The sequence below is a fragment of the Pseudopodoces humilis genome, chromosome 15, assembly GCF_049639895.1.
Source record: "Pseudopodoces humilis isolate 2021_Gansu_Grassland_sample_001 chromosome 15, ASM4963989v1, whole genome shotgun sequence".
Classification (NCBI taxonomy): Eukaryota; Metazoa; Chordata; class Aves; order Passeriformes; family Paridae; genus Pseudopodoces; species Pseudopodoces humilis.
The window spans coordinates 853,362-875,939 of record NC_142214.1 but is presented as its reverse complement, the minus strand read 5'-3'; the positions used below and the strand labels follow the sequence as shown (position 1 = coordinate 875,939).

Sequence of the window (22,578 nt, the reverse complement as noted above, 5' to 3'; positions counted from 1 at the left end):
CGGGCGGCTCGCCCCCCCGCAGCACAGGGAGCCCCGAGCACACGGGCAGGACGAGGCGCGGGGCTCCACCTGTGGGGAGCTGGTTTCTCGCCACGCAGGACATCTGGGTGCAGCCCCAAGGCAAACGAGAGGACGCGGCTCTGCCCACACTTTCGGCCGCACCCCAGGGACGGGAGAGCCAGAGGCTCCCAGCCCTGTGGGAAGCGATGGGACACTGACACAGTGGAAAAAAACACAGAGACATCAAAGGGCCAGCGGGAGCTTCTTCATGGGGAAGGGGAGTACACAATAAATACGTAGAGGGCTTTGGGCTTGCAGGCAGACAATGCCACAGAGGCTTTGCTCCCTGAGCTCCTCCACACACCACCCTAGGGCCTAAAGTCCCCAGGCCAGACCCCACACTCGCACCAGTGTTCACATTTTAACTGGACACCAGCAAGAGGTGGTGAGAAAGATCTTTATTTCTGAAAAAGAGCTAGGAAGAAAGTGAGATGAACAGAATTGTTTACAGTACATTAAAAAAGCATGCTGGGAAACACAAGCACAATGCTTGTCCCTGACCTGCTGAAATGAACTCAGCAGGAACCCAAGGCTTCTCAGCACTGCGGCTCTCTCCTGTGTGAAAATGGGGCTCAAGGTGCTACCACATGTCCAAGACTTGGGCAGTGACTGGCAGAGCCAGGGCAGAACACTGGCACTCTGAGCACCAACTTCCTCCATCCTTGTCTGGATCCCGAAGGGATCTGCCATGGGAGTACAACCCTGGGTGCCCTGGGCATGGGGAGGCACTGCCAGGCACTGCTGCCACCTGGGAACCAGGGGACATAAGGCTCATCTGGGCTGGCAGCAGGACACTGCTGGTAGCATCTCCCTGCCCCTGGTGTTTGACACCACCCTTCCACGGGAGCTGGAGCTCCAGGGGTGTCCATGCCCTGCTAATCGGGCAGCACTGGCCGGCACTCGAGGTCCAGCACGAGGTGATGCACGTGTGGAGCGTAGGACTTCACCGCCTCCACGTGCAGGACGCTGGTGCGCCACGGCCGCCCGTGCAGCTCTGCCAGCAGCCCCTGGATCCGTGTGGCCGTGGCTTCGGCCCACCCCTGCCACTCGGGTCTGAGCCTGGCCCCCAGTGTCTCCTCCCCACCGTCCTCTGTTGGCTGCTGTGCATCTCCCCCAGAGCTGGCTGTCTCTGGAGAGCCGCGCTCAGCCAGCAGCACCGCAGGCTGCGGCGGGGCCAGCGCGTGGGGAGTCTCCACGTTGTGGTGGATGTGGAGAACCCCACCCGTGTTCTTCTTCAGGACGCGGCAGGCCACCGGCCAGCCTTCCTCCGAGCTGGGAATCAGCCCCAGGTTCACCCTGTCTGCCACATCCCGCAGCTGCAGCTGGGAGGAGAGAGGAGGTGAGGGCATGCCAGCGGCGAGGGGTTCCACGGCCAGGCGGCAGTGCTCACCTTCCGGCTGTCCCCGGCGTGGATGTGGCAGCGATCCCGCACCCCGTTCAGCACCAGGGTCCTGTGCAGGGCCTCCACGGCGTGGCTGTTCCACTCACAGGCATGGACAAAGGCAGCTCCCGCGTGCACCAGGAAGGGCAGCGTGAAATAGCCGATGCCTGCAGGCAGGAGGTGGCAGTGGCTGAGGGCAGGGACCTCCAGAGATCCACACTCCTGAGGGCAGGATGCACACTGCCACCCTGGCTTTCCAAGTCTGCTCTGCTCTGGGTTGGGAAAAGCCCAAACACTGGGAAAATGGAAATTTATCCTTCCCTCTTCTGCAAAAGTAAAATCTGCCTTGAAAAATGTTTAGAGGACCTTGTTTTACTTCCAGTCTTTGGCCATCCTCCTGAGTATTTTTCATTCCAAGCTGGAAATGACATTTGATGTCTACCATCAGCACCTGCCCCGCCCTTCCTCCATCCCCGTTACCTGCATAGAGATCCACCAGGACCTCCCCGGAGCAGGGCAGTGAGGCCACACGCAGCTTCTCCGTGATGTTCCCCGGGGAGAACATGCACTTGGTCACGTCAAAGGTGTACCTGGAAGACCCCACACCGGTGAGGGCAGTCCCTTCCCCACAGCAGCCGCATCCTGCAGCTCCTGCCCACCTGATCCCGTTGTCCACGTGCTCCACCCAGCCGTGCTGGCCCAGCAGCAGGGTGACACGGGGGGTCCGCATCCCATCCGGCATCACCCGTCCTCTCCTGGCCACCCGCCGGGCTCCCAAAGCCGAGGCGACCGTCTCCCAGAGCTCCGGGCCTGCACCACACCACGGCGGCAGATTTGGGGGATGCGGGCGGCTCGGCGGGCAGGACCGGGGCGGGCAGGCCCTGCTTGCCCTTACCCAGCCTCTCCCAGGGCGCAGCTTTGAAGCTGTCCTCGCTCAGCAGCACCAGGTCGCCGTGCCTCTGCCAGGCGTGGGGCACATCCCGCTCCAGCTCCTCCGACCAGCTGGTCCCCAGCAGCCGCCGCAGCTGATCCCGCAGTCTCCGGGCAGGCGGGCACCGGCGGGCGGCCCTGGAGGGCACCGGCTCCTGCAGCAGGGACGGGGTACATGGGGCTGGGTGCCACCGCCCCACGCAGGGCTCAGGGCGAGGCAGCTCTGCCAACCTGGATCCGGACCAGCTCCCAGGGCATCTCCGGGGGCAGGCAGAGCTGGGACAGCTTCTCCTCCAGCACAGGCAGGGCCACGCGGCCCCCTGGCACCCGCTGCAGCTGGAAACGCCCGTCCGAGAGCCGCTCCTCTTCCAGACATTCCCTGCGAGGCAGGGCACGGTCAGGCCCTTCCCAGCCCCGCAGACCCTCCTGCTGCAGGGCTGGCCCTGTGACCGTCCTGTGGGAGCAGCACGGGGCTCCCATTCCCCCTCGTTCCCACCGCCCCTCACCTGAGGCGCTGGGCGAACCTCCGCTCCGTGGCCAGCGCAGGGACACCCATGGGGACAGGCATGGGGACGTCCGTGGCCTCCATCCTGCCGAGCCCCAGGCGGTGTCAGGCTCGCCGGGGGCTGTGCCTCGGCGCCGGTGCCTGAAAAAGCATCCCCGAGGCCGCGGGGCTGCCCGGAGACCGGCTCTCGGTGCCGGGGGATCCCCGAGGCCGCGGGGCTGCCCGGAGACCGGCTCTCGGTGCCGGGGGATCCCCGAGGCCGCGGGGCTGCCCGGAGACCGGCTCTCGGTGCCGGGGGATCCCCGAGGCCGCAGCAGCCCCGCTCGGGGGTCCCCGGGAGTCCCGACCCCCGCGCCCCGCTGCCGCCGGTGCCGCGTTTCCCGCCGGAGCGCGTTCTCAGGGCGCCGCTGGCCCGGTGTTGCGGAAGCGGAAGCGGAAGCGCGAGCGGGGACGGTTTGCGCGCGGACCGGAGGCGGCGCGGGCGGTGCCATGGCGGGGCTGTCGGTGCGGGACCCCGCCGTGGATCGGTCCCTGCGCTCCGTGTTCGGTGAGGCCGCGGGACCGCGATCTGCAAAGGGAAAGGGGCAGGGACGGGCAGGGGCAGGCGGGGGGCCGGCGGGTTTCCCCCTCTCGCCGTGCGCTGACCGGCGGCACCGTCTGTCTCCGCAGTGGGGAACATCCCGTATGAGGCCACGGAGGAGCAGCTGAAGGACATTTTCTCGGAGGTTGGGCCCGTGGTCAGCTTTAGGTGAGAGCGGCCGCTGGCGTCCCCCGGGTGCCCCGGCTCGGCGCAGACCGAGCCCCGCGCGGAGCTCTGGAACCGTGCGATCGTAAATCCATAACGCTGGGAAGGAGCTGGAAAAGCATCCAGCCCGGCCGTTCCCTCAGCACTGCCAGGCCCACCGTGTCTCCAAGTGCCACATGCACACACCTTTTGACCATTTCCAGGGATGGTGACTCCGCCACTGCCTTGGGCTGCCTGTTCTAATGCGGGACAACCGCTTTGGCGAGGAACCTTTGCCTAATGTCCCATCTCGGGTCCTGCTCGGGCTCTGTGCTCCTCACTCCCGTCCCTGTCCCTCTCAGAGGTGTTTTCCAGCCTTGGCACCAGGCCCTGGAGAGCTCTCAGTTAAGGTTTTGGGAGTTCCGGGAGGAGCCAGTCCTGTCCTGTGCCTTGTGGGGTCATGGCAGGCACAGAGCTGGCACTGGTGGCCCCACAGCTTTGGGAACACCCATGCCAGGAGCCAGCAGGCCCCTTGGCCTTGGCACAGGCCCGGCTGCTGCGTGCCTCGGGCTGACTCGGGAGCCTTGACCATGCTCGCGGCGCTCCTGCGGGCTCTAGCCCTGCATCCCCTCTGGAGCTGTGGGAGCCATGGGCACAGCGGGGTGCTCTCCTCGCCGTGCAGGCTGGTGTACGACAGGGAGACGGGCAAGCCCAAGGGCTATGGCTTCTGCGAGTACCAGGACCAGGAGACGGCGCTCAGCGCCATGCGCAACCTCAACGGGCGCGAGTTCAGCGGCAGGGCCCTGCGCGTCGACAACGCCGCCAGCGAGAAGAACAAGGAGGAGCTCAAGAGTGAGTCGGGGTTTGGGGGTCTCACGCTGGGCCTGGCCTTGGCAGTGCTCTGGGGAGTGTCTCTTCTGCCAGGCTGGCAGAGCCGGCCTGCTCTGAGAGCTGTTGTGAGTAGTTCCCCAGAGGGATGCATGGGTTCAGCTCCATGTTTTAGCTCCCAGATGATCACAGAACCACAGAATTATTTAGGTTGGAAAAGGTGTCTAAAGATCACGGTCCAACCTTTGACCAAACACCACTGCATCAACTAGCCTGGAGCGCTAAATGCCACATCCAGTCTTTACTTAAACACTTCCAGGAACAGTGCCTCCACAGCCTCTCTGAGCAGCCTTTTCTGATTCCTGATCACCCCTTCTGTGAAGAAATTCCTCCTAACATCTCCCAGTTTTCACTGCCTCCTTTTCCCCCTGCTGGGCTGGTGCTCCCCTCCTGATGAGCCCATTAAACACCGTTTGTGTTGCAGTACGAAGTCACCTAATGTATTGCAGGCCTGGGCACGGGTGCACCCATCATAGAGTCACCCTATGGGGACCCTGTCAACCCAGAGGATGCCCCCGAGTCCATCAGCCGGGCAGTGGCCAGCCTGCCACCCGAGCAGATGTTTGAGCTGATGAAGCAGATGAAGGTGAGTGTGAGCACAGCTCCTCCCGCCACTGCCCGCACCCTCCCAGCCCCTGTGGCACCTTGTCAGAGCTTGATCAGTGCCTGTCTTGTCAGCTGTGTGTCCAGAACAGCCCCCAGGAAGCCAGGAACATGCTGCTCCAGAACCCACAGCTGGCTTACGCGCTGCTGCAGGCCCAGGTGGTCATGAGGATCGTCGACCCGGAGATTGCGCTGGTTTGTCCCTTGCTGCTCCTCCAGCGTTGGGAGGATATTGATGGTAGTCTTTGTGGAGTGGCAGTGGAAAAGAGCTCCTTTTTCCTCTCCTAGAAAATCCTGCATCGCCAGACCAGTGTTCCTCCTCTGATCCCAGGCAACCAGCAGCCAGTGGCAGGGCCAGGGCCTGGGCCGGGACCGGGGCCTGGGCCAGGGCCCAACGCGCAGCTGAACCCGCAGAACACCCCATCGTCCCAGCCACAGCCCATAGTAAGAGCCTGCACAACACATGAGCTGTGCCAGCCCCAGCTCTCCCAGCTGGGGCACACACCCAGGTGTTGGGGTGTCGCTGAGATCCAGTGTCTCTCCTGAGCAGGGCGGGATGCACGTCAATGGCGCTCCTCCTTTGATGCAGCCACCCATGCAGGGGGGAGTGCCAGCCCCAGGACAGATGGCAGCCCCTGTGCAGGGCCCAGGCCCTGGCCCCATGGCTCCAGGAGGTGAGTTTGGGCCAAGCTGCCCCACCCGTGAGCACACGGGTCCTGCAGACACCCCCCTCTGCCTTCCCCCAGCCAGAGGGCTCGGCCCTGTGAGAGCACATGTAATCCTGTACTGTACATTGTGGTTGTGCTGCAGCCAGAGGTGGCCTGCAAAGTTGGATTACCCCTGGGGGGAACCAACACCAAGGGAATAAACCTCCAGATGCTCCCTCAGGAGCTGGGAGCGAGAAGGTATTTGGGGCCAAAGGAAGGGGTTAGTCATCAGGGGTGGCTGAAGAGGGGTCTGATCTCTGCCTGTCCCCTCTCAGGTGGGATGCAGCCACAGGTTGGGATGCCGGGTGCGGGGCCCGTCCCCTTGGAGCGCGGACAAGGTAAAACAGACGTGTGTAGAGCTGTGTGTGGTGTGAGCCTCGCTCCAGCGAGCAGCGCTGTGCCCCAGCTGTCTGCAGCCTGGCTGTGCCCAGCCCAGTGCCTGGGTTTGTTCACTGAGGCACAGGGCTATGCTTGCAGCTCCCTGGTTGCCAGGGCTCGGCCCGTGCCCCGATTGGCTCCCAGCTCGTTCTGCGCCCCGTTGTGCAGTCGTGCCCTGGAAGCCAGGAGAGCTGCCTGTTCCCAGGGGGGACGTGCCTGTGTTTTCCACCTTTGCGAGCCCACGTCTGTCCCTGTGCTTGTGCGGGCAGGCAGAGCTTGCTCTTCTCCGGTCCTTGTCCTGCTCCTTTGCTGCCGGGGTGCTGGGAAGCAGCTGGTGCGGCCCCCGCGTCCTCCTGTCCGTGCCCGGCAGAGGGAGCTGGGTCTCCGTTTTGGCTTGAGGCTTGGCAGGGACTTTGCGGAGGGTGACGGCTCGGCATTCCTCCGCAGGCACGGTCTGTACGGCCCAGCCCTGGGGCCCGATTCCTTATGGTTCACATGTTGCCATACGTAGGTTAGCTCGACCCAGGTGTTCCTGTTCTCCCAGGAGCAGCACATGCAGACACCTGTCACCTCTGTTGCCTTGACTTCTATCCTAGGCCTTGTTGCAGCTACATGGCAAACCTAGTCTGAGATCCTTTGGCCTTAGGGGCAGCTGACTCTCATTTTCTTTGGGGTGGGCACTGTCTTCCTGAAAGCTGCCTGATAGTTCTTGGCACCCAAAAGGTTTTGGAGAGCAGAAGCTGGGTGTGCGTTACGGGGCCAGCGTGGGCCCAAGGAATGCCGTGTCTCTTGGCAGGATGTCTTCTCTCCCTGCCTCTCTCCCTGAGTGAGGGAAGGAGTGTGTCACTCTGGCTGTCCTGCCTGTGGTGACAAAGGTGGTGTTAACGGAAGAGGTTGATAAAACCAGACTTGCAACGTTTTCTCTGTAGGTTTTCCTGGGGACATCAGGGGGCGTGATCTTGCAGGCAGCACTGTCCCCAGCACTGGTCGGTGCATGTGTGCATACACTATTTACGTGTCTGCTCTTTCCCTCTTTTCCTGCTGCTTGCCCAGGGAACCTGCAGCTCTCGCCCGTGGGACCTGCCAGGCCTGCGTCTATCGAACGCGTTCAAGGTATCCCGGCAGCCGCCAGCTCCCTCTTCCCATGGAGCTCGTTGTGGAGTGTCACCCCGCTGTTCTCAGGGCCAGGGACTGGCATGTCACTCCTTGTAGCCTGACAGCAGTAAGAGGAGATGAAGGAGGCAGGATTTCCTCTAGGGCTACAGGAGAGAACAGGCTAGAGCCATGCATGGAGCCTCCAGTGGAAAAGGAGAGCCTGTTTGGAAGGGCTTTTGCCTGAGATCCAGCCCCCTTTGACACTGTGCTTCCAGGAGCCTTCCAGGTCTTGCTTTGCTCCTGGCCCCACGTCAGCAGGGTGTTGATGCCCGCGCTTGTAGGGATTGCTGTAGGGACACCCGTGCTTGGTGTGGCCCCTGGTGCCATAAGGAACCTGAGATAAAAGCAGAGAAGAAAGAGAGGAATAAAACTGGCAGCCAGGGAAGGGGCTTTGGTGTGCTCCAGCCTCACGTGTGGGGCTGCATCCCCAGCAGACAGCACAGCTCAGGGGAGCAGCGTGGCTGCCCCACACCCGGCAGAGAGCGTCGGGGACAGTCTTGGCACGGCACTGGTCATGCAGATCCTCACGAGTTCTTGTGTGTCTCCCTGGCAGTGCCCATGCCAGACCCGAGGGCCCCTATGCAGCGTGGACCTCTACCTGCTAGTGGCCCGCCGCCCCGAGGCCTTTTGGGAGATGCCCCGAATGACCCTCGCGGAGGGACCCTGCTCTCAGTCACTGGAGAAGTGGAGCCCAGGTGAGGGGAGAGGGAAGGAGAGGAGCCCTTGGCACTGTCCCCTGCCCAAGGGTAACCTCTCGCTGAGGACAGGGATGGCACCAGCCTTCCGGGAGTCACTGCTGCCTGGTCGGAGGCCCGTGTGCTGCCAACCGTGGGGGCCGGCCCGTTTCCCCGGGGAAGGGACATCCCCGGGGTGATGGCAGCTGCCCTGTGGCATGGGGCCACCAGCACCCATCCCTGTGCCAGCCTCGCCCTCCTCCCCTGCGGCCGGCTTCGGGGGCAATCCCAGCGCTCTGCCCAGACCGTGCCAAGCCAGTGTCTGATTCACACTCTCTCGCTTTTTCTCCTCCTCCTGCTTTGCTCTCCTCGTCTCTCTGCGTCAGAGGTTACCTTGGGCCGCCCCACCAGGGAGCCCCTATGCACCATATGCCTGGTCATGACAGCCGTGGCCCCCCCCATGAGATGAGGGGGGGACCCATGGGAGAACCCCGACCACTGATGGGAGAGCCACGGGGGCCCTTGATGGATGCTCGAGGTGAGAGAGGGGGCATGAAATACTGGGTGGCTTGGACTGTGCAGGCAAGAAGTCAGAGCAGAGCCGGCTGCCCCGACCCAAGGCATGGGAAGGGGTTTGGGCAGTGAAATGACTGACTCCAGGCGAGGAGGGACAGTCCCCCTCGCCTGGAGTCCCCAGCAAGGGACTTTTTGCAGGCATGTCCCCTCTGCCCCCAGCCCTGCACCTCTAGGGTGTTTGCTGGCCCCCAGACAAAGGAGGCAGCAGGCTCACTCCCACACTCCTGCAGGACTGCTTCCTTCAGGAGCTTACCTTGTGTTTCCTCCGCAGTCGGAAGAGATCCCCGAGGGCTGGAGCCGCGCGGGCTGGAGCCGCGGGTGATGGAGGCGCGAGCCCTGGAGGCGCGAGGCCTGGAGCCGCGGGTCCTGGAGCCACGAGTGCTGGAAGCCAGGGCCATGGAGGCCAGGGTCCTGGAACCCCGGGGCCTGGAGCCTCGAGGGCCTGGTCCCAACCCGCGTGGCCCGATGCCTGGTGGGATACAGGGTCCTGGGCCACTTAACATGGGAGCCAGTGGCCCGCAGGGGCCCCGCCAGGTACACACGGCTCTGCTCAGCCGCTCGGGCACCGACAGCATCCTGTAGGCTGGGGCTGGGGAGGGGGTGTCCCACAGAGCTGCAGCACCAGGCTTTGGTTCTGAGGGGTCAGGGCATATGTCCCATTTCCATCAGCTGGGGACAGGACAAGGCTCAGGCCTCTCTCCACCTCTTCCTGAGGCACAGGAAAGAGCACAGGAGTTGGGAGAGGAGAGCACATAAAATGCACTCTCTCTTCATGCTCGGGCGTCTTCAAGCAGTCCGTGAGGGCATCCATCTGATCATCTGTTTTACCTTCCTGCATTTGTATGGCTGAGTGTAGAGACCCCTCAGTCCTTAACCCCTCTGTTACTCTCCCAGGTTCCTAACATGGCTGGGGCAGGCATTCCTGGGGCAGGAGTCCAAGGAGCTGGTCAGCCTGGAGGCTTTAGCCCTGGACAGAGCCAGGTCACCCCCCAGGATCACGAAAAGGTGAGAGAATAAAAAGGAAAGGGTGAGACAGTGGGAGCAGCACTTCCTGTGTGCCTTTCTGTGGCGGAGTCAGCCCCTCCCTGGCTCTGGTATGCTGTGGCTGCTCTGGCAGGGCATGTCTCTGACCCCTCTTTCCCCACAGGCAGCACTGATCATGCAGGTGCTGCAGCTGACAGCAGACCAGATCGCCATGCTGCCCCCAGAACAGCGACAGAGCATCCTCATTCTGAAAGAGCAAATCCAGAAATCCACGGGGGCACCCTGACAGGTGATACCCTTAACCTGGTTTCATCCTTTGCCTGTTCCCCTCTGGTAAAACAGCTTACTAGGATGGTACTCTGCCCTGCTTCCCTCTGGGCCAGGCTCACCCTCCTCCCCTTCTTTCTGGCAGACCCAAGATGAAGATGCCATGTGCTTGGATAGAGTTGATGCTCCAAGGCAGCTGCTTCCCATTGCTACCTGAGCTGATGGTGCATTTTGGGAGAGCTTGTGTCACCCTTGAGAGGCTTTTACCTCCAGTTCATGTTTTTGTTTTTTCCTGTTTATATTTTATGATGTTTGAAATAAAGTTTTGGTTTGAGTAAATCCATGTCCCTGGCTGCCTTGTTTGGTCTCTCGTGGAGGCCACAATGGGAGTGTTGCTTTCTGGGAGCAGTGTGGCCTGGCTTCAGTCTTGTCCAAACCACTTGCCATCCTCCCTCCTCCCCCCACCAGGGCAAGAGCTAGTCATGGAATTTCTTGTGCCGTGCAGTTTACAGGGTGTAGGGGAAGGGCAGGACAGAGAGCTTGGCTTTCCATCCCTGCTGGCAGGGCAGGAAGGGCTCCGGATCCAATTGCAGTATCACTTACCACGCCAGCCTGCTCGGGGAGCGGGGTTTCCCTCTGCATACGCTGGAGCAGAACCTGGTGGGAGCTGAGCTGTGTGCTGGATGCAGGCTGGCTCTGGGGCTGCCAGGGTGGCAGCAAGCCCCTGCTCTTCTATTGCAGCCCTACAAGGGGGCAGAACATGGGCTCCTTTGTGCCTGCACAGCTGAGTCACCACGGAGGCTTTCATTACAAAGAAGTTTAATTTATTCTTATACAAAAGACTGTTTAGGCTCTGAGGCATGTTTGGCCCCTGACACCTGTGTGGATGCCCACGTCCCATCCCCATCCCGTGGTTCTGCCCAACCCGCTGGGCTCCAGCAGCATCACAGAACGAGTGGTTTCCCAGTGAGGGGGCTGCCTGGAGCTACAGGCCCACTTGCTCCATGAGGACCCCTTGTACACCAGAACAGGCGGACAGCAGTCTGAACCTGGAATTTCTCGTGGAGACGCAGTACCTTGCTGTGTCCTGCCTGGCTTCAGTGCGTGCACAGATGCTTATCCCTGGCCTTGCTTTGGAAGAGGCTTGAGGCAACAATCAGGGTCCCTGCCTCGCTGCCACTTAAAAGTTTTCCTTGTTGAAATAGAATTTGACCTTCCTGGGGTCCAGGCTGGAGTGCTGGTGACAAGACTTCTGCAGGCTCTTTGCCAGGGCCTCCGGCCCACAGAGGAACACACCGACCACTGACCTGCAAACAGCACGGGGGTGTCAGTGCCAGGTGGGCAACTCAGGGAAAAGTGATTTCAAAGCTTTTTGGGCTCCCTGGGGATAGCACACCTGTCCCAAAGGCAGCCCCGTGCTGAGTGCCAGGAGGGTGCCTCCAGTTCTAACATCCCAAATTCCCTGCTCAGCTCTCACCTGGGGTGGGCTGCAGCCACCGCTGCAAACTCCATGTTCCACATGGGCCGCCCAAAGATGGTTTTGTGCCTGAGGCCCGTCACTGTGTCTGTAGCGGTGTCGAAGTGGAGCGCCACGTTGTTGGCCTGGGCAGGCAGGGATGGTGAGAACCCCAGGCACCACCCATGAGCCTCCCCTCCAATCCCTCACCACAGAGGAGCATCCATTGTTGATCCCACCAAACACCGTGCCTGGACTTTGTGCCCAAAAGCCGTTGCCATGCTTGCCCTGCCCTTCCTGCCCAGCTCGGCCACCCTGTGTCCCCCGTGCCAGCCTGTGTTTGACTCACAATGCTGGTGTCCCAGCCTGTGAGGAAGAGACGGTAGGTGAGGAAGTCTGCCTTGCCCGACTCGGCCATCTTCTGCTCCAGGGAGGCAAGCAGGTCGTTGAACCAGGCAAAGGCTCCTGTGTCCCGGCAGAGCCAGTAGAAGTAGATCTGGGACGCAGGGGAAGAGTGCTCAAGGTGCAGCAGAGCCAGAGGGAGACACCCACAGCTGGTCCCATAGGACGTTCCGTACCTTCTTGGTCTTGAGGGTCTGGTCAGCCTGCTGGAACTTGTACCAGATGGACTTGAGGATGGAGGCGAAGGGGGTGACACCGATGCCCGCTCCAACCAGCATGGCCACCTCGTACTGGAACACGTCTTCGCTGGCCGTGCCAAAGGGACCATCCACCTCGATCCTGCTAAAGCAGAGCCTGGGTGAGAGGTACGGCCTCCCCAAGCCCCTGGCATGACCTGTTGGGCACTCTCCAGCCTACCTGGGTATTTCCAATTGAAAGGTGTCAATGAGACGCTCTGTCCAGTCGCCAGCCGCCCGGATGTGGATGGAGAAGAAATCCTCCTCGGGTGCAGAGGTGAGGGTGAAGGGGTGCCACTCCAGCAGGGAGATGGAGGGGCAGTTGACGAAAATGTACTGCCCCACCTCCATGCAAAAGCCCTTCTTCTGCATCTGCAGCTCCAGCACGCGGGCAGGGTGCATGACCACCTGGGGGCACGGGCAGGGCTCAGAGCCCAGCCTGGCCTTAGGAAGGGGCTGGAGCCGTGGCCCCTGCCCGCCTGCCCACGGCCACCACGGCAAGGAGCTGTGGCACCGGTGACTGCAAGGGTAGGAGCTGGTACAGGAGCTCCTGCACCACCCACCTTGGTGACCACCACCTTCTGCTGTGCACGCCACATCCGCAGGATCCGCTCGAAAACATAGAGGATGATGGGGGCAAGAACCCACTTCCAGGACTGTGAAGATGGAGGAGAGCAAAGGATTGGGAAGGGCCAGAGCATCCCAAAGGCAAGGGAAGAGCTTCTCCCCCACCACAGCCATCCCACCACTGCCCTACCTCGGCAGGGATGCTCCCGAACTCGGGGTCTTTGCAGCAGTTGTGGGTGCAGTTCTGGTCCCGCAGGGTGAGGTACTTGGAGCAGTGGTAGGGGTGCACCTCTGCCATGCTCTGCTCCGTCTGCCCACGCACCAGCCCACTGCAGGGAGGTGAGGGATGAGCCCAGGGCCAGGGCTGAGCCACGCTGCGTGAGGCCAGCTGGGCTAGCCCGCCCTGGCAGTGGCAGTTCACAGCCCCACTGGACTCTCCCCACAGCTGCCCCAGCAGAGGTCTGTGTCCACTGCGCCCCGCTGTCCTGCCCTGGGGAGTGAGGGGAGCCTTACGCGATGCCGTGGATGACGAGGCCAGCGAAGTAGACAAGGAAGAGGTGGTGTGTGTACCAGAAGAGCTCAAAGTAGTTCCTGCGGATGAACTTGGTGGAGGACGTGACCATGAGGATGAGTGCCAGCGTGATGATCACCCCCGTCAGCCCCGGGATGGTCGTGAAAGCCACGTACTCGACGGTCTGCAGGGCCAGCAGGGTGGGTTAGGGGAGCAGGGGCAGGTCGTGGAGGGCTGCTGGATGTCAAGGCCACACTCACTGTCTGGTTGGAGTGGATGGGGTTCAGCCACTTGCTGCCCTGCAGGTGCATTTTGGAGAGGACAGCGGGGAGGCTGCCGTCGGTGGCCTGCTGGCTCTGGTTGTAGCGCTCCAGGTTGAAGAGGTGGGCGATGGTGTGCACAGCTGGACAGGGGACAGGCAGTTACCCACCGGGCAGCTCCCAGTCCCCACGGCTGCCCCAGCCCAGTCCAGGGGGTACCTGTGAGCAGGGCCAGCGTGTAGGCCACCAGCTTGTGGAAGGTGAGGTTGTGGTCCAGCTGCTTCCGCAACGTCCGCCGGCAGCACTGCAGGGAGAGGCGCTGGTGTCAGGATGGGGACAGGGATGGGGACAGCCACGGCCAGGCTGGCTGTGCCACCACGGGACGCTCACCGAGCAGGTCCCGCGGAGGAAGGAGAGCAGGTTGCGGCAGACGGGCAGCAGGATCAGCATGCTGTTGAAGTTGAGGCACTTGGCTGATGCTCGAGCCCACGCCAAGGCAGACTGCAGAGAAGAGAGATGAGCACCACTGTCCTGTCGTGCTGTGCCAGGACTGGGTCAGTTCAGTGCTGAGCTGGGACTGAGTGATGCTGGGCTGGGAACTGGGATGGAGAGATGTTGGGCTGGCATGGGGACCGGGAGGGGGAGATGCCAGGCTGGGCTGGGATGCTGTCGGGCTGAGACCACACAGGGAGCGAGACAGGGACCAGCATGGTGCAGTGCCAGGCCACGGAGTGGGAAGGAAGAGGACAGAACGTGAAAGGTGTGTGGGACATTGCAGCCCTCACCCCACTGCAGCAGGGCCCCGAGGGGCTCGTTGGCCTGGGCAGGCAGGGTGTCGTGGGGCAGCACCTTACCCCAAGGATGGCTCTGGTGTAGAAATACTGCTCATCCCGGTCAAAGAACAGAAAGTAGTAGGTGAAGAGGAAGATGTTGATGCCCAGCCAGGCTGCCTGCGGGGGGAAGTCACAGCCTCATGAGGGACCCTGTCCCGGGAGCCTCTCACACTGCAGCACTCAGGGCTGGGTGCAGCCAGAGGGTGTCAGGGCAGCACATCCTGTCCTGTTTCCTTATGAGCTGCCCTGTCACGCACAGGGCTGGGACACAGAGCCAAAGATGGGGAGAGGTGGGGAAGTCTTGCAGAATTGCTATCTTGTCACACACTGCCCTGTGCATCACCCATGCATGAGGAAGGAGGAAAGGCAGGAGCAGGCAGTGCCTGTGTAACGGGAGGGAAGGCAGATCCGGAGGGTGGTTGGGACCTTGTGGGAAAGATTCTGGGAGAAGGAAGTTTCACAGGGAGATTGCTCACCTGGCCCCACTGTGCTGCTGTCCCCTGCCTAACACTGCATCCCACACTGCCGCCTCTCACAGCCGCTGAAATTTTGCAGAGTTCCCAAAAAAACCCCACCCTGCCACGTATTTCAGTTTTGGCTGTTTTCTTTTTCTTTTTAAAGTAACTTAAAAAAATTAAAATAGCCCAACTGTCTGTAAACCCCCATGTTCCCATGCATTCACAGCTCCTCACACAGTGCTGAGCAGCTGATGGGTGCTGGCCAGGCAAGCTCTGTTACACCAGAGATGCTGCAGCAGATCTGGCAGATGGTCTCTGTGGTGCCAGCTCCTCATCCTGCCACGAGTTTTCACAGAATCCTCCTCCTCCTCTCACAAGGGGAGCAGAGGCACGTGGGAGGCTCCCAGCCAAAGTGGCTGGGCAAAGCAGCAGCACTTAGAAATTTTCCAGGACCCCCTTTCCCGTGAGCTGTGTTTTCCCCAAGAGTTCAGAGTTGCAGGGCCATCCCTCCCCTGGCTGCGGGCTGGCGGAGCAGAGGGGACGCTCGTCTCTCCCCACAGCCCAGCCCAGGGCAGCTCATCAGTCCCCACCCCAGAGCCCCCCAGGGCCCGTAGCCCCCAGAGTCCCCCCATCGTGCCGCCCCGTGAGCCCCCCAGCCCCAGCCACTCACGAGGACGGCGGCTGAGAACCAGTGGTTGACCAGCCAGTTGCCCATGGTGCGATATCCCCGCTGCCTGCCCGCCTCTGGCCCGTGTTTTATGGAGGCAGCAGGCGGTGCGGCAGTCCCGGCCGCGGGAACGGCACCGCGGGGACTTTCCCCTGAGGACACTTTAAGGAAATGCTGCTGGCTTCAAAGGCCACCTTCCAGGAAGGCAGGGCTGACCCAATCGGCCAACACCGAAAAGAGCCCCTTGTGCTGGCCAGGGACGGCCCCTGCTGAGACATCCCCCGTGGCCCCACGGCTGGGTGACACAGGGTGTCTGGCTGCTCCTCTTGCGGTTTTGCAAACTCTGAGCACAAAACCAGGATTTTTTTAAGGTAGGAATTTCCCGGGAAGCAGTTGTGGAGGATCTGTCCTGTGCCTGGCTCAACAGCTCTGTTTTCTCTGTTTTCTCTGTTTCTCCCTCGCCAGCCTCCACTGCCCGTTTTGCAGGGAAACCACCAAAGGAGGAGAAGTATCCTGGGGTCACAGCGCTGTGCCAGTGCCAGGATCCAGCCCCGGCATCTATTGTAGGTGATTAAGATCGAGCAGCAGCGGTGCTGCACCTCTATGGGCCCCCCAGGGCCCCCGAGAGCATCCTCAGTCCAGCACCCAAACTGAGCTGAGCCCAAAAACGGGTGCTGGGGTGGGGGTGTCACACTCCTGTTTTGGGGCCAGGATGCCTGAGTCCCATCAGCACCCACTGCCACTGCTGTGCCAGCCTCCCTTCCCCTCCTGCCTGCCCTCCACTGAGCCCTGGCGTGTCCAGTGCTCCAGCTGGGAACAGCAGCCTATTCTGGGCCCCTGAGCCTGGAGGAACAGGTCGGACAGGCTTGCTCCTTGCTGGCATGCTGCTCCCTCCTGGCCTGCAGCCATGCTGACGGAAGCACAGGATGAGGCCAGCCCCCATCCTGCCATGCTCCTGAACCCTATGGGCTCCATGGAGGGGCTCCCCCATCCCCACTTCCCGCTGGCACAGCCCCATTCCGGTGCCTGCAGAGGAGAGGGTTACGTGACCAGCAGGTGTGTGCAGCGTGCCAGCCCCGGTGGGACGGTCCCCACCCTCCGCGTGAGTCACTGCAGCACCCAGACGCAGCCACAGCAACGTTTCTTTACTGCTTAAAACAGTCCCAGTGGCACCCATGGCCCGAGGTCACCCTGTCACCATAGCAGCAGTGGGGGCACCCCAGGGACAGCCAGCCTGCAGGGGCAACTGCTTGGGGCACCCCGTAAGTCATAGAATTGTAGAACCGTAGAATAGTTTGGGTTGGAAGGGACCTCTAAAGGCCATCGAGTTCAACTCCAGAGATGGGCAGGGACATCTTCAACTAGGCCAGGTTGCTCAGAGCCCATCCAACCCGGCCTTGAGTGTTTTCAGGAAAGGGACATCCACCATCTCTCTGGGCAACATGCACCCATCCCTCAGCACTCTCACTGTAAAAAACTTCCTTATGTCCAATCCAAATCAACCCTCCGTCGTGTTCATGAGTGGTCCTGAGTGGGCAAGCACCCCCCTGCCACCGTGGGGATGCACCGGGACCCGCTGCCACCGCAGGACCGTGGCACTTGGCCCGTGCCACAAGCATCCCCCGGCTGCCGGCGCAGCCCTGCGCTGCCCGTCCCCGTGTCCGTAGCTGGCCGGAGGAGCCGGGCGCTCAGACAATGCTGTGCCTCACGCCCGGCTCGAAGGGCGCCTCGAGGCACAGAGGGGTCCCTGCCGCGTGCCGGCGGCAGCACACGCAGTGCAGGAAGTCAGCGACGTTGTGCCGGAAGAGCTGGCGGCAGGGGTGCAGGTACTGGAAGAAGAGGAGCATGAAGTAGATGCCCAGGCAGTAGCCGAGGAGCAGCTGCAGCACCAGCAGGGCGGTGCAGACGTTTTCATAGACATCAGTCTTGAAGAAGTACCAGAGGATGACGAGGGCCGTGTTCTCCGCCAGCCGGGCCACGTAGTACACGGCCAGGCGGCCCCAGTTCTGCGACTTGTCGATGAGGTCCCGGTCAGCCAGCTTGAGCTGCACGGCCGACCAGCAGAACATGTTGATGCTGGAGTAGAGGAGGGTGAAGGCAGAGAGCACCACCACCGTGCCCAGGCGGCTGAAGTTCTTCTCGATGTTGTCAGGCAGGCGGCTGCCGCTGCGCCAGAACTGCACCCAGGGCAGGAAGAAGACCACCAGGAGGTTGGCCAGGGCGATGGGGATGATCCAGTGCTTGAAGACGGTGCTGAAGAGCACGAGGACGGCGATGCGGGTGGAGATCTCCAGGCTGCGCCACAGCACAATGCACAGGAAGGCCAGTGGCCGCAGCTGGACCTTGTAGTCATCGTACTTGACCTGGATGGCCAGGATGTTGCAGACCAGCGCTCCGTAGGTGACTGACACCAGGCAGATGGCCATGAGGACGGCTGCAGAGGGAGACAGCAGGGGAGTCAGGCAGTGCTGCACACCAGGCTGTGTCCAGCCTCTCCTCTGCCTGGGGTGCAAAATGTGGGATGACAACCCCAGGTGGGAAACGTGGGGTGCCGATCCTGGGTGAGAACAACAGGGTGCCAAACACCCGGGCTCAGATCAGAATCAGTGTGAGCACTGTCAGAACAGCTCATGAATGGTGGTGACAGTCCCCATGATGAGGTGGCTGCGGGGGTTGTTGGCAGCAGGAGGCTCAGAACCCAAAGGTTCTCCCTACACCACTAAAACACAAACCTTAGCCAAAGCAGAGACATTTCTGTGGTTGGACGATGCCCCAGCCCCCCTGCCCTGTGCAGGAAATGCTGCTCAAGGGTAAGGGGGCACAGCCTGTCTCTGCCTTCATCCCAGCCAGGAGCCACACCGCTGTAGCCCCAGAGGCATCCCAAGAGCCAGCCCCATCCGAGGGCTGCAAAGCCAAGGTCGTTTGTAGGGAATGCCAGCAGCTGCTCACATTCAGCACAGCCAGAAATACCATGGAGAAAAATGGAAGAGTGCAGCTGGTCCCATCCGTGGTGGCTGCCAGCTGCAGGGCTGAGCTGACACTCCAGCTGCGAGGGAATCACCCAAAACACATCACTTGGTATTTACTTCCTGCATCTACTGCTAGAGGAAGCACTGGCACTCATTCTTCCTGTGCATCTGCAACTCCCCAGAATGCCTTTGCAGAGGGCTGTGGCAAATTAGGGGATTTCTATGTGGCATCTTCTGTGCTTCCTGCACCTGCTGTGGGCACAGGTGACAAGGTCTGGGCTCCCAGCACTGCTGGGATGAGTGGGTGAGTGAGGGAGCTCCTTCACCCAGCACTGCAATGGGAATGGAGCAGGGGCACGCCTGCGTGCCCAGCTCGGTACCATGCCAAAATGGGAGTTAAAAGTTTGCTCTGGCATATCCACCCCCAAGCACATAAACATCCTGGGAGCAGGCAAGGGAGCCTCAGAGTGGGAGTGCTGGGCTGGGAGCTCTGGCTGTTTGAAAATGTGCAGAAATAGATACAGTGGAGGGACTTGAGGGAAGCCAGAGCCTGTAGCTAGATGGAAAAAAGTGGAGAGTGGAGCAGGCTAGGACAGGGACCTGGCATGACATGAGACATGGCACTGGGAGGATGGCTTGGTTCTGGAGGGCAGATCCAAGCACGTGTCTGGGAGCAGAGCCTGGCACCTCAGTCATGCCCACTCCTTCCCACTTTGCATCACTGCAAGCAGGAAAGCAGAGAGCTGATGAATGCCCAACTTCTGTGGGTTGTGCTCCACATTTAGGGGAGCCCAGTGGAAGCTGTGTCCCAGGGAATGACATTTTGGGTTGCCTGGATGTCACATCAGCACAAGCAGCTAAGGAGCTGCCACCGTGCCCTGCTGGGGCTCCTGGGGAGCCCTGGTGCCAGGCGCCCTTACCTCGGGCCACAGGGACGTACTTCTCCAGGACGCTGATGTAGAGCTGCAGGGTGAGCTGCGGGGTGGAGCCCAGGAAGGCCTGGATGACCGCCATGCGTTTGAAGGCGTTGCGGTGCGTGGCCAGCCGGCGCTCCGAGTGCCCCACCTCCTGCTCCATCTCCACCTCGTAGCCCTTCTGCAGCCGCCGCTTGCGGGTGATGGTGACGTAGGGCTCCTCCTCCCTCCCTGACCAGCAGTACACCAGCAGGGCCTCCACACACCTGTGGGGACACAGGAGCTGTCACCCCGCTGGCCATCCTGCTGTCCCCCCCCACTGCCAGCACCTCCAGCCCCACCTTGCTGCTGCTGGCCAGACGCCACTCCTGCTGAGCGCAGCCCAACCGTTTGGGAAGGTGTCCAGCAGTGCTGTGGGCAGTCCCTGACCGGTCACACCAGGACCATGGAGGTGCCCGGTGGCTGCTCCTCTGCTCCAGCACTCCGGGTGAATCACGTGAAGCAGGGGGGCAACAACTGCTCCAGCTGCTGGAGGAAGTGCAGCATCCAGGGTACAAAGCAGTGACTCTGCTGGGAGCTACAGCTACAGGAAGGTGTTAATCACCCTTAGGTGATCACCCTTGGCAAAAACACCTTCCTCTAAGCAGAGGCAAAAGAAACTCTGAAATATCAGTTGAACATCAGAGTTTTCTTTGATGTCTCATCTTGAGCAGAAGAAGGCTTCCACACTTCCTCCCTGGTGGGGGCAGCAGGAAGGAGAGCGCAGGGTGAAGCCATGTGTGGCATGGGCAGATAAGGCAGCATTTCCGCAGCCCCTTCTCTGCGGGTGCTCACATGTGGGCAGGGCTGGGGCTTTCTGCCGTGCCTGCAAGGACAGGGGACCCCCAGCCCCTCCACACAGCCATGGGGTGGGTGTGCGTGGCCACAGGGGCTCAGCTTGGCTCCTGCCTGGGGACCAGCTGGCTCTGGGACCAACAGGACAACTTTGTTTGTGCGTGCTTATCAGGACGGCACAAATTGCCGTGGATCAAACCCAAAAGGAGTGAGGGTTTAGGATAAATTCTCTTGACAGATCAAGCCAGCACTCAGGGCTCATTGCAAACTCTACCAGGAAAACAGTTTCATCCCAAAGGCCCAGCTTGCAGGGTAGTCCCAGCTGGCTCCCAGCGCCCTGCCAGACCTTCTCAGCAGGCTGGGCTCCATCTCCAGCCCGGGCAGCCGGCTGAAGCAGCCCCGGCTGGCTCTTACAGGCAGCTGGGCAGCACCATGCCCACCTCAGACAGCCCCAGGTGGTGTGGGGAGAGTCACGACACTCCTGTGGGCCAGCACGGGCTGGCAGCACGGAGCCCAGGTGGCTCTGAAGACAAGGCACGGTGACAGGGACACATTGGTGCACCGCTTGTTTCTGGTGACAAAGGAAGTGCGGAGCAGGCCCCACAGCATTTTTGGGGCCCCGTGGGTACAGTGAGCCCCAAAGCACGGCTGCTGGCCTGCCCTTGGGAAGGAGCCCCATGGAGATGGTGGCCTTGCCATGCCGCCCACAGTGCGTTCCCACTGGGTGATGACAGCCCGGGAAGCACCGCAGCATTCCCAAGGAATGAAGGATCAGCTTGTGCAACATCCATCCACCCCTCACTGTCCTCTTCCCAGCACAGCCCAGTGGCCCCACAGTTCCCATGCCAGCCCCACTCCCACACCTAGCTCTTTTCCTCTCTGTCCCATAACCCCCACTTTGTCCCACTCCTGGCCCTATGCAGGACACCCCAAGAATCCCACTATGTGCCCGAGAGCATTGTCCAAATGTTTGTTGCACTCAGACAGGTGCTGTGACCACATCCCTGGGGAGCCTGTTTCACAGCTCCACCACCCTCTCTCTGCCTGTAAAACCTCTCCTCGTATCTAATCTAGACCTCCCTGACTCGGCTCCATACCATGTTAGTATTCACCCACCGGGATTCCCATCTGTGCTCCCAGCGCAAGCACGGTGATGGCAAAGAGGCTGAGTGAGTGAACCGCCGGCTGTCCCCGGTCCTCGGGCAGAGCTTTCCCAGCAGCCGGGATGCAGCGGGCTGGCAGAGCCGTGTCCGGAGCGGGCTCCAGCCGCAGCCGTGGCAGCACCGGCGAGCAGCGGAGCCGGGGAGCAGCTCCGGCCCCGGGGTGCCCCTCCTGCCGGCACCGAGCCCCGCCGGGGTCCCCCCTTGCTCACCTGATGATGGGCCCGAGCTGCAGCAGGTGCATGAGCAGGACGAGCGGGCGGTCGCGGCTGAGGTCGCGGTGCACGAAGATGAGCGTGAGCTGCACCAGGACGGAGGGGCAGAGCACGAAGAAGACGGTGAGCGCCAGCCAGAAGCGGTCGTCGGAGTGGCCGTAGGAGAGGCAGAGCACGGCGGCAGGCGCCCCCTCCCCGCAGAACAGCGCCGTCGAGAAGACGATGCCGAGCGGGAGCTTGGCCCGCGGCGGGGCTGCGGCGGGCGGGCAGCCCCCGCGCGGCCGGCCCATGGCGGCCCCGCCCCGGCCCGGCCCGGCCCGGCCGCTCAGCCCCGCCGCGGCGCCATCCCGGGCTGCGGCGAGAGAGGAGCGAGCTGCGGGGCGGGCCGGCCGGGGGCGGGGCTCCCCCGCCGCACTGAGCCCCGACGGCCGGCCCCGCACCGAGCCCCGCACAGAGCACGGCACCGAGCCCCGAACCGAGCCCTGAACAGAGCCCCGAACAGAGCACGGCACCGAGCCCCGAACAGAGCCCGCACTGAGCCCGAACCGAGCCCCGCACAGAGCCCCGAACCGAGCCCCGAACAGAGCCCCGCACAGAGCCCCGAACCGAGCCCCGAACAGGGCCCCGCACAGAGCCCCGAACCGAGCCCCGAACTGAGCCCGAACCGAGCCCCGAACAGAGCCCCGAACAGAGCCCCGCACCGAGCCCCGCACAGAGCACGGCACCGAGCCCCGAACCGAGCCCCGAACCGAGCCCCGAACAGAGCACGGCACCGAGCCCCGAACCGAGCCCCGAACCGAGCCCCGAACAGAGCCCCGCACTGAGCCCCGAACAGAGCCCCGCACAGAGCCCCGATCAGAGCCCGCACTCAGCCCGAACCGAGCCCCGAACAGAGCCCGCACTGAGCCCGAACCGAGCCCCGAACAGAGCCCGCACTGAGCCCGAACCGAGCCCCGCACAGAGCCCCGCACAGAGCCCCCAACCGAGCCCCGCACTGAGCCCGAACCGAGCCCGCACCGAGCCCCGCACAGAGCACGGCACCGGCTCTCCGGCGCTCCGGGACCCCCCCACCCACAGCCCGGCGTCACCGGCCAGGCAGCCCCGCTGGGTCCGTATCCTCCCGCCCCGGGCCCCGAGCTCCCGGCACCCCAGCCCTGCCCCGGCCACCGCCCTCCGGCTCCGGGATCCCCCTCACTGCTGAGCCCTGGTCCCCACCAGGTGTGGAGGTCCCTGCCCCAGGACAGCCCCACCTGCACTTCTGCCC

General features: G+C 62.4%; 4 protein-coding genes across 8 annotated transcripts; 1 reads left to right on the top strand and 3 right to left on the bottom strand.

The window, feature by feature from the left end:
• Positions 1–441: 441 nt before the first annotated feature.
• TYW2 (tRNA wybutosine-synthesizing protein 2) lies at positions 442–3,096 on the bottom strand. 2 transcript variants are annotated; one of them, XM_014255255.2, is made up of 7 exons: positions 2,878–3,096; positions 2,603–2,750; positions 2,337–2,526; positions 2,101–2,251; positions 1,922–2,031; positions 1,451–1,608; positions 442–1,382 (listed from the first exon to the last, which is right to left on the bottom strand). In XM_014255255.2, the coding sequence occupies exons 1-7, from the start codon at positions 2,958–2,960 to the stop codon at positions 936–938; spliced, it is 1,287 nt and encodes a 428-aa protein (XP_014110730.2). In that variant the 5' UTR covers positions 2,961–3,096; the 3' UTR covers positions 442–935. The 2 variants fall into 2 exon arrangements, with proteins under 2 accessions (XP_014110730.2, XP_087918788.1); XM_088062662.1 differs by having other exon boundaries at positions 1,922–2,251.
• Positions 3,097–3,316: 220 nt separating this feature from the next.
• CSTF2 (cleavage stimulation factor subunit 2) lies at positions 3,317–10,171 on the top strand. Of its 3 annotated transcripts, XM_014255243.2 has the most exons (15): positions 3,317–3,423; positions 3,546–3,624; positions 4,283–4,452; positions 4,938–5,074; positions 5,167–5,286; positions 5,380–5,535; positions 5,642–5,765; positions 6,074–6,136; positions 7,230–7,289; positions 7,885–8,026; positions 8,392–8,543; positions 8,853–9,115; positions 9,476–9,586; positions 9,729–9,854; positions 9,978–10,171. In XM_014255243.2, exons 1-14 carry the CDS (start codon positions 3,366–3,368, stop codon positions 9,849–9,851), a joined length of 1,758 nt encoding a protein of 585 aa, XP_014110718.1. In that variant the 5' UTR covers positions 3,317–3,365; the 3' UTR covers positions 9,852–9,854; positions 9,978–10,171. The 3 variants fall into 3 exon arrangements, with proteins under 3 accessions (XP_014110718.1, XP_014110719.1, XP_005526166.1); XM_014255244.2 differs by lacking the exon at positions 7,230–7,289; XM_005526109.3 differs by lacking the exons at positions 7,230–7,289; positions 7,885–8,026; positions 8,392–8,543.
• Positions 10,172–10,634: 463 nt separating this feature from the next.
• Positions 10,635–16,222, bottom strand: NOX1 (NADPH oxidase 1). Of its 2 annotated transcripts, none has more exons than XM_088062676.1 (13): positions 15,226–16,222; positions 14,119–14,214; positions 13,655–13,765; positions 13,484–13,568; positions 13,265–13,407; positions 13,007–13,188; positions 12,684–12,822; positions 12,490–12,582; positions 12,108–12,334; positions 11,867–12,032; positions 11,638–11,784; positions 11,310–11,434; positions 10,635–11,139 (listed from the first exon to the last, which is right to left on the bottom strand). In XM_088062676.1, exons 1-13 carry the CDS (start codon positions 15,268–15,270, stop codon positions 11,013–11,015), a joined length of 1,686 nt encoding a protein of 561 aa, XP_087918802.1. In that variant the 5' UTR covers positions 15,271–16,222; the 3' UTR covers positions 10,635–11,012. The 2 variants fall into 2 exon arrangements, with proteins under 2 accessions (XP_087918802.1, XP_087918803.1); XM_088062677.1 differs by having other exon boundaries at positions 11,867–12,029.
• Positions 16,223–16,352: 130 nt separating this feature from the next.
• XKRX (XK related X-linked) lies at positions 16,353–21,604 on the bottom strand. Its single transcript, XM_005526104.3, has 3 exons — positions 21,312–21,604; positions 19,112–19,371; positions 16,353–17,656 (listed from the first exon to the last, which is right to left on the bottom strand). Exons 1-3 carry the CDS (start codon positions 21,602–21,604, stop codon positions 16,911–16,913), a joined length of 1,299 nt encoding a protein of 432 aa, XP_005526161.2. The 3' UTR covers positions 16,353–16,910.
• Between the last annotated feature and the right edge of the window lie 974 nt (positions 21,605–22,578).

Excerpts from the sequence above, each read along its gene's own strand:
- TYW2 (XM_088062662.1), bottom strand. The coding sequence starts at position 2,960 with ATGGAGGCCACGGACGTCCCCATGCCTGTCCCCATGGGTGTCCCTGCG. Across the intron at positions 1,609-1,921 it reads CCTGGTGGATCTCTATGCAG|GCATCGGCTATTTCACGCTG; the intron begins GTAACGGGGATG and ends TCCTGCCTGCAG. Across the intron at positions 1,383-1,450 it reads ACGCCGGGGACAGCCGGAAG|CTGCAGCTGCGGGATGTGGC; the intron begins GTGAGCACTGCC and ends CTCTCCTCCCAG.
- CSTF2 (XM_014255243.2), top strand. The coding sequence starts at position 3,366 with ATGGCGGGGCTGTCGGTGCGGGACCCCGCCGTGGATCGGTCCCTGCGC. Across the intron at positions 5,536-5,641 it reads CGTCCCAGCCACAGCCCATA|GGCGGGATGCACGTCAATGG; the intron begins GTAAGAGCCTGC and ends TCTCCTGAGCAG. Across the intron at positions 9,116-9,475 it reads GCCCGCAGGGGCCCCGCCAG|GTTCCTAACATGGCTGGGGC; the intron begins GTACACACGGCT and ends TTACTCTCCCAG.
- NOX1 (XM_088062676.1), bottom strand. The coding sequence starts at position 15,270 with ATGGGCAACTGGCTGGTCAACCACTGGTTCTCAGCCGCCGTCCTC. Across the intron at positions 13,569-13,654 it reads TCCTCCGCGGGACCTGCTCG|TGCTGCCGGCGGACGTTGCG; the intron begins GTGAGCGTCCCG and ends CTCTCCCTGCAG. Across the intron at positions 11,785-11,866 it reads AGACCCTCAAGACCAAGAAG|ATCTACTTCTACTGGCTCTG; the intron begins GTACGGAACGTC and ends CCTGCGTCCCAG.
- XKRX (XM_005526104.3), bottom strand. The coding sequence starts at position 21,604 with ATGGGCCGGCCGCGCGGGGGCTGCCCGCCCGCCGCAGCCCCGCCGCGG. Across the intron at positions 19,372-21,311 it reads CAGCTCGGGCCCATCATCAG|GTGTGTGGAGGCCCTGCTGG; the intron begins GTGAGCAAGGGG and ends GTGTCCCCACAG. Across the intron at positions 17,657-19,111 it reads GTACGTCCCTGTGGCCCGAG|CCGTCCTCATGGCCATCTGC; the intron begins GTAAGGGCGCCT and ends CTCCCTCTGCAG.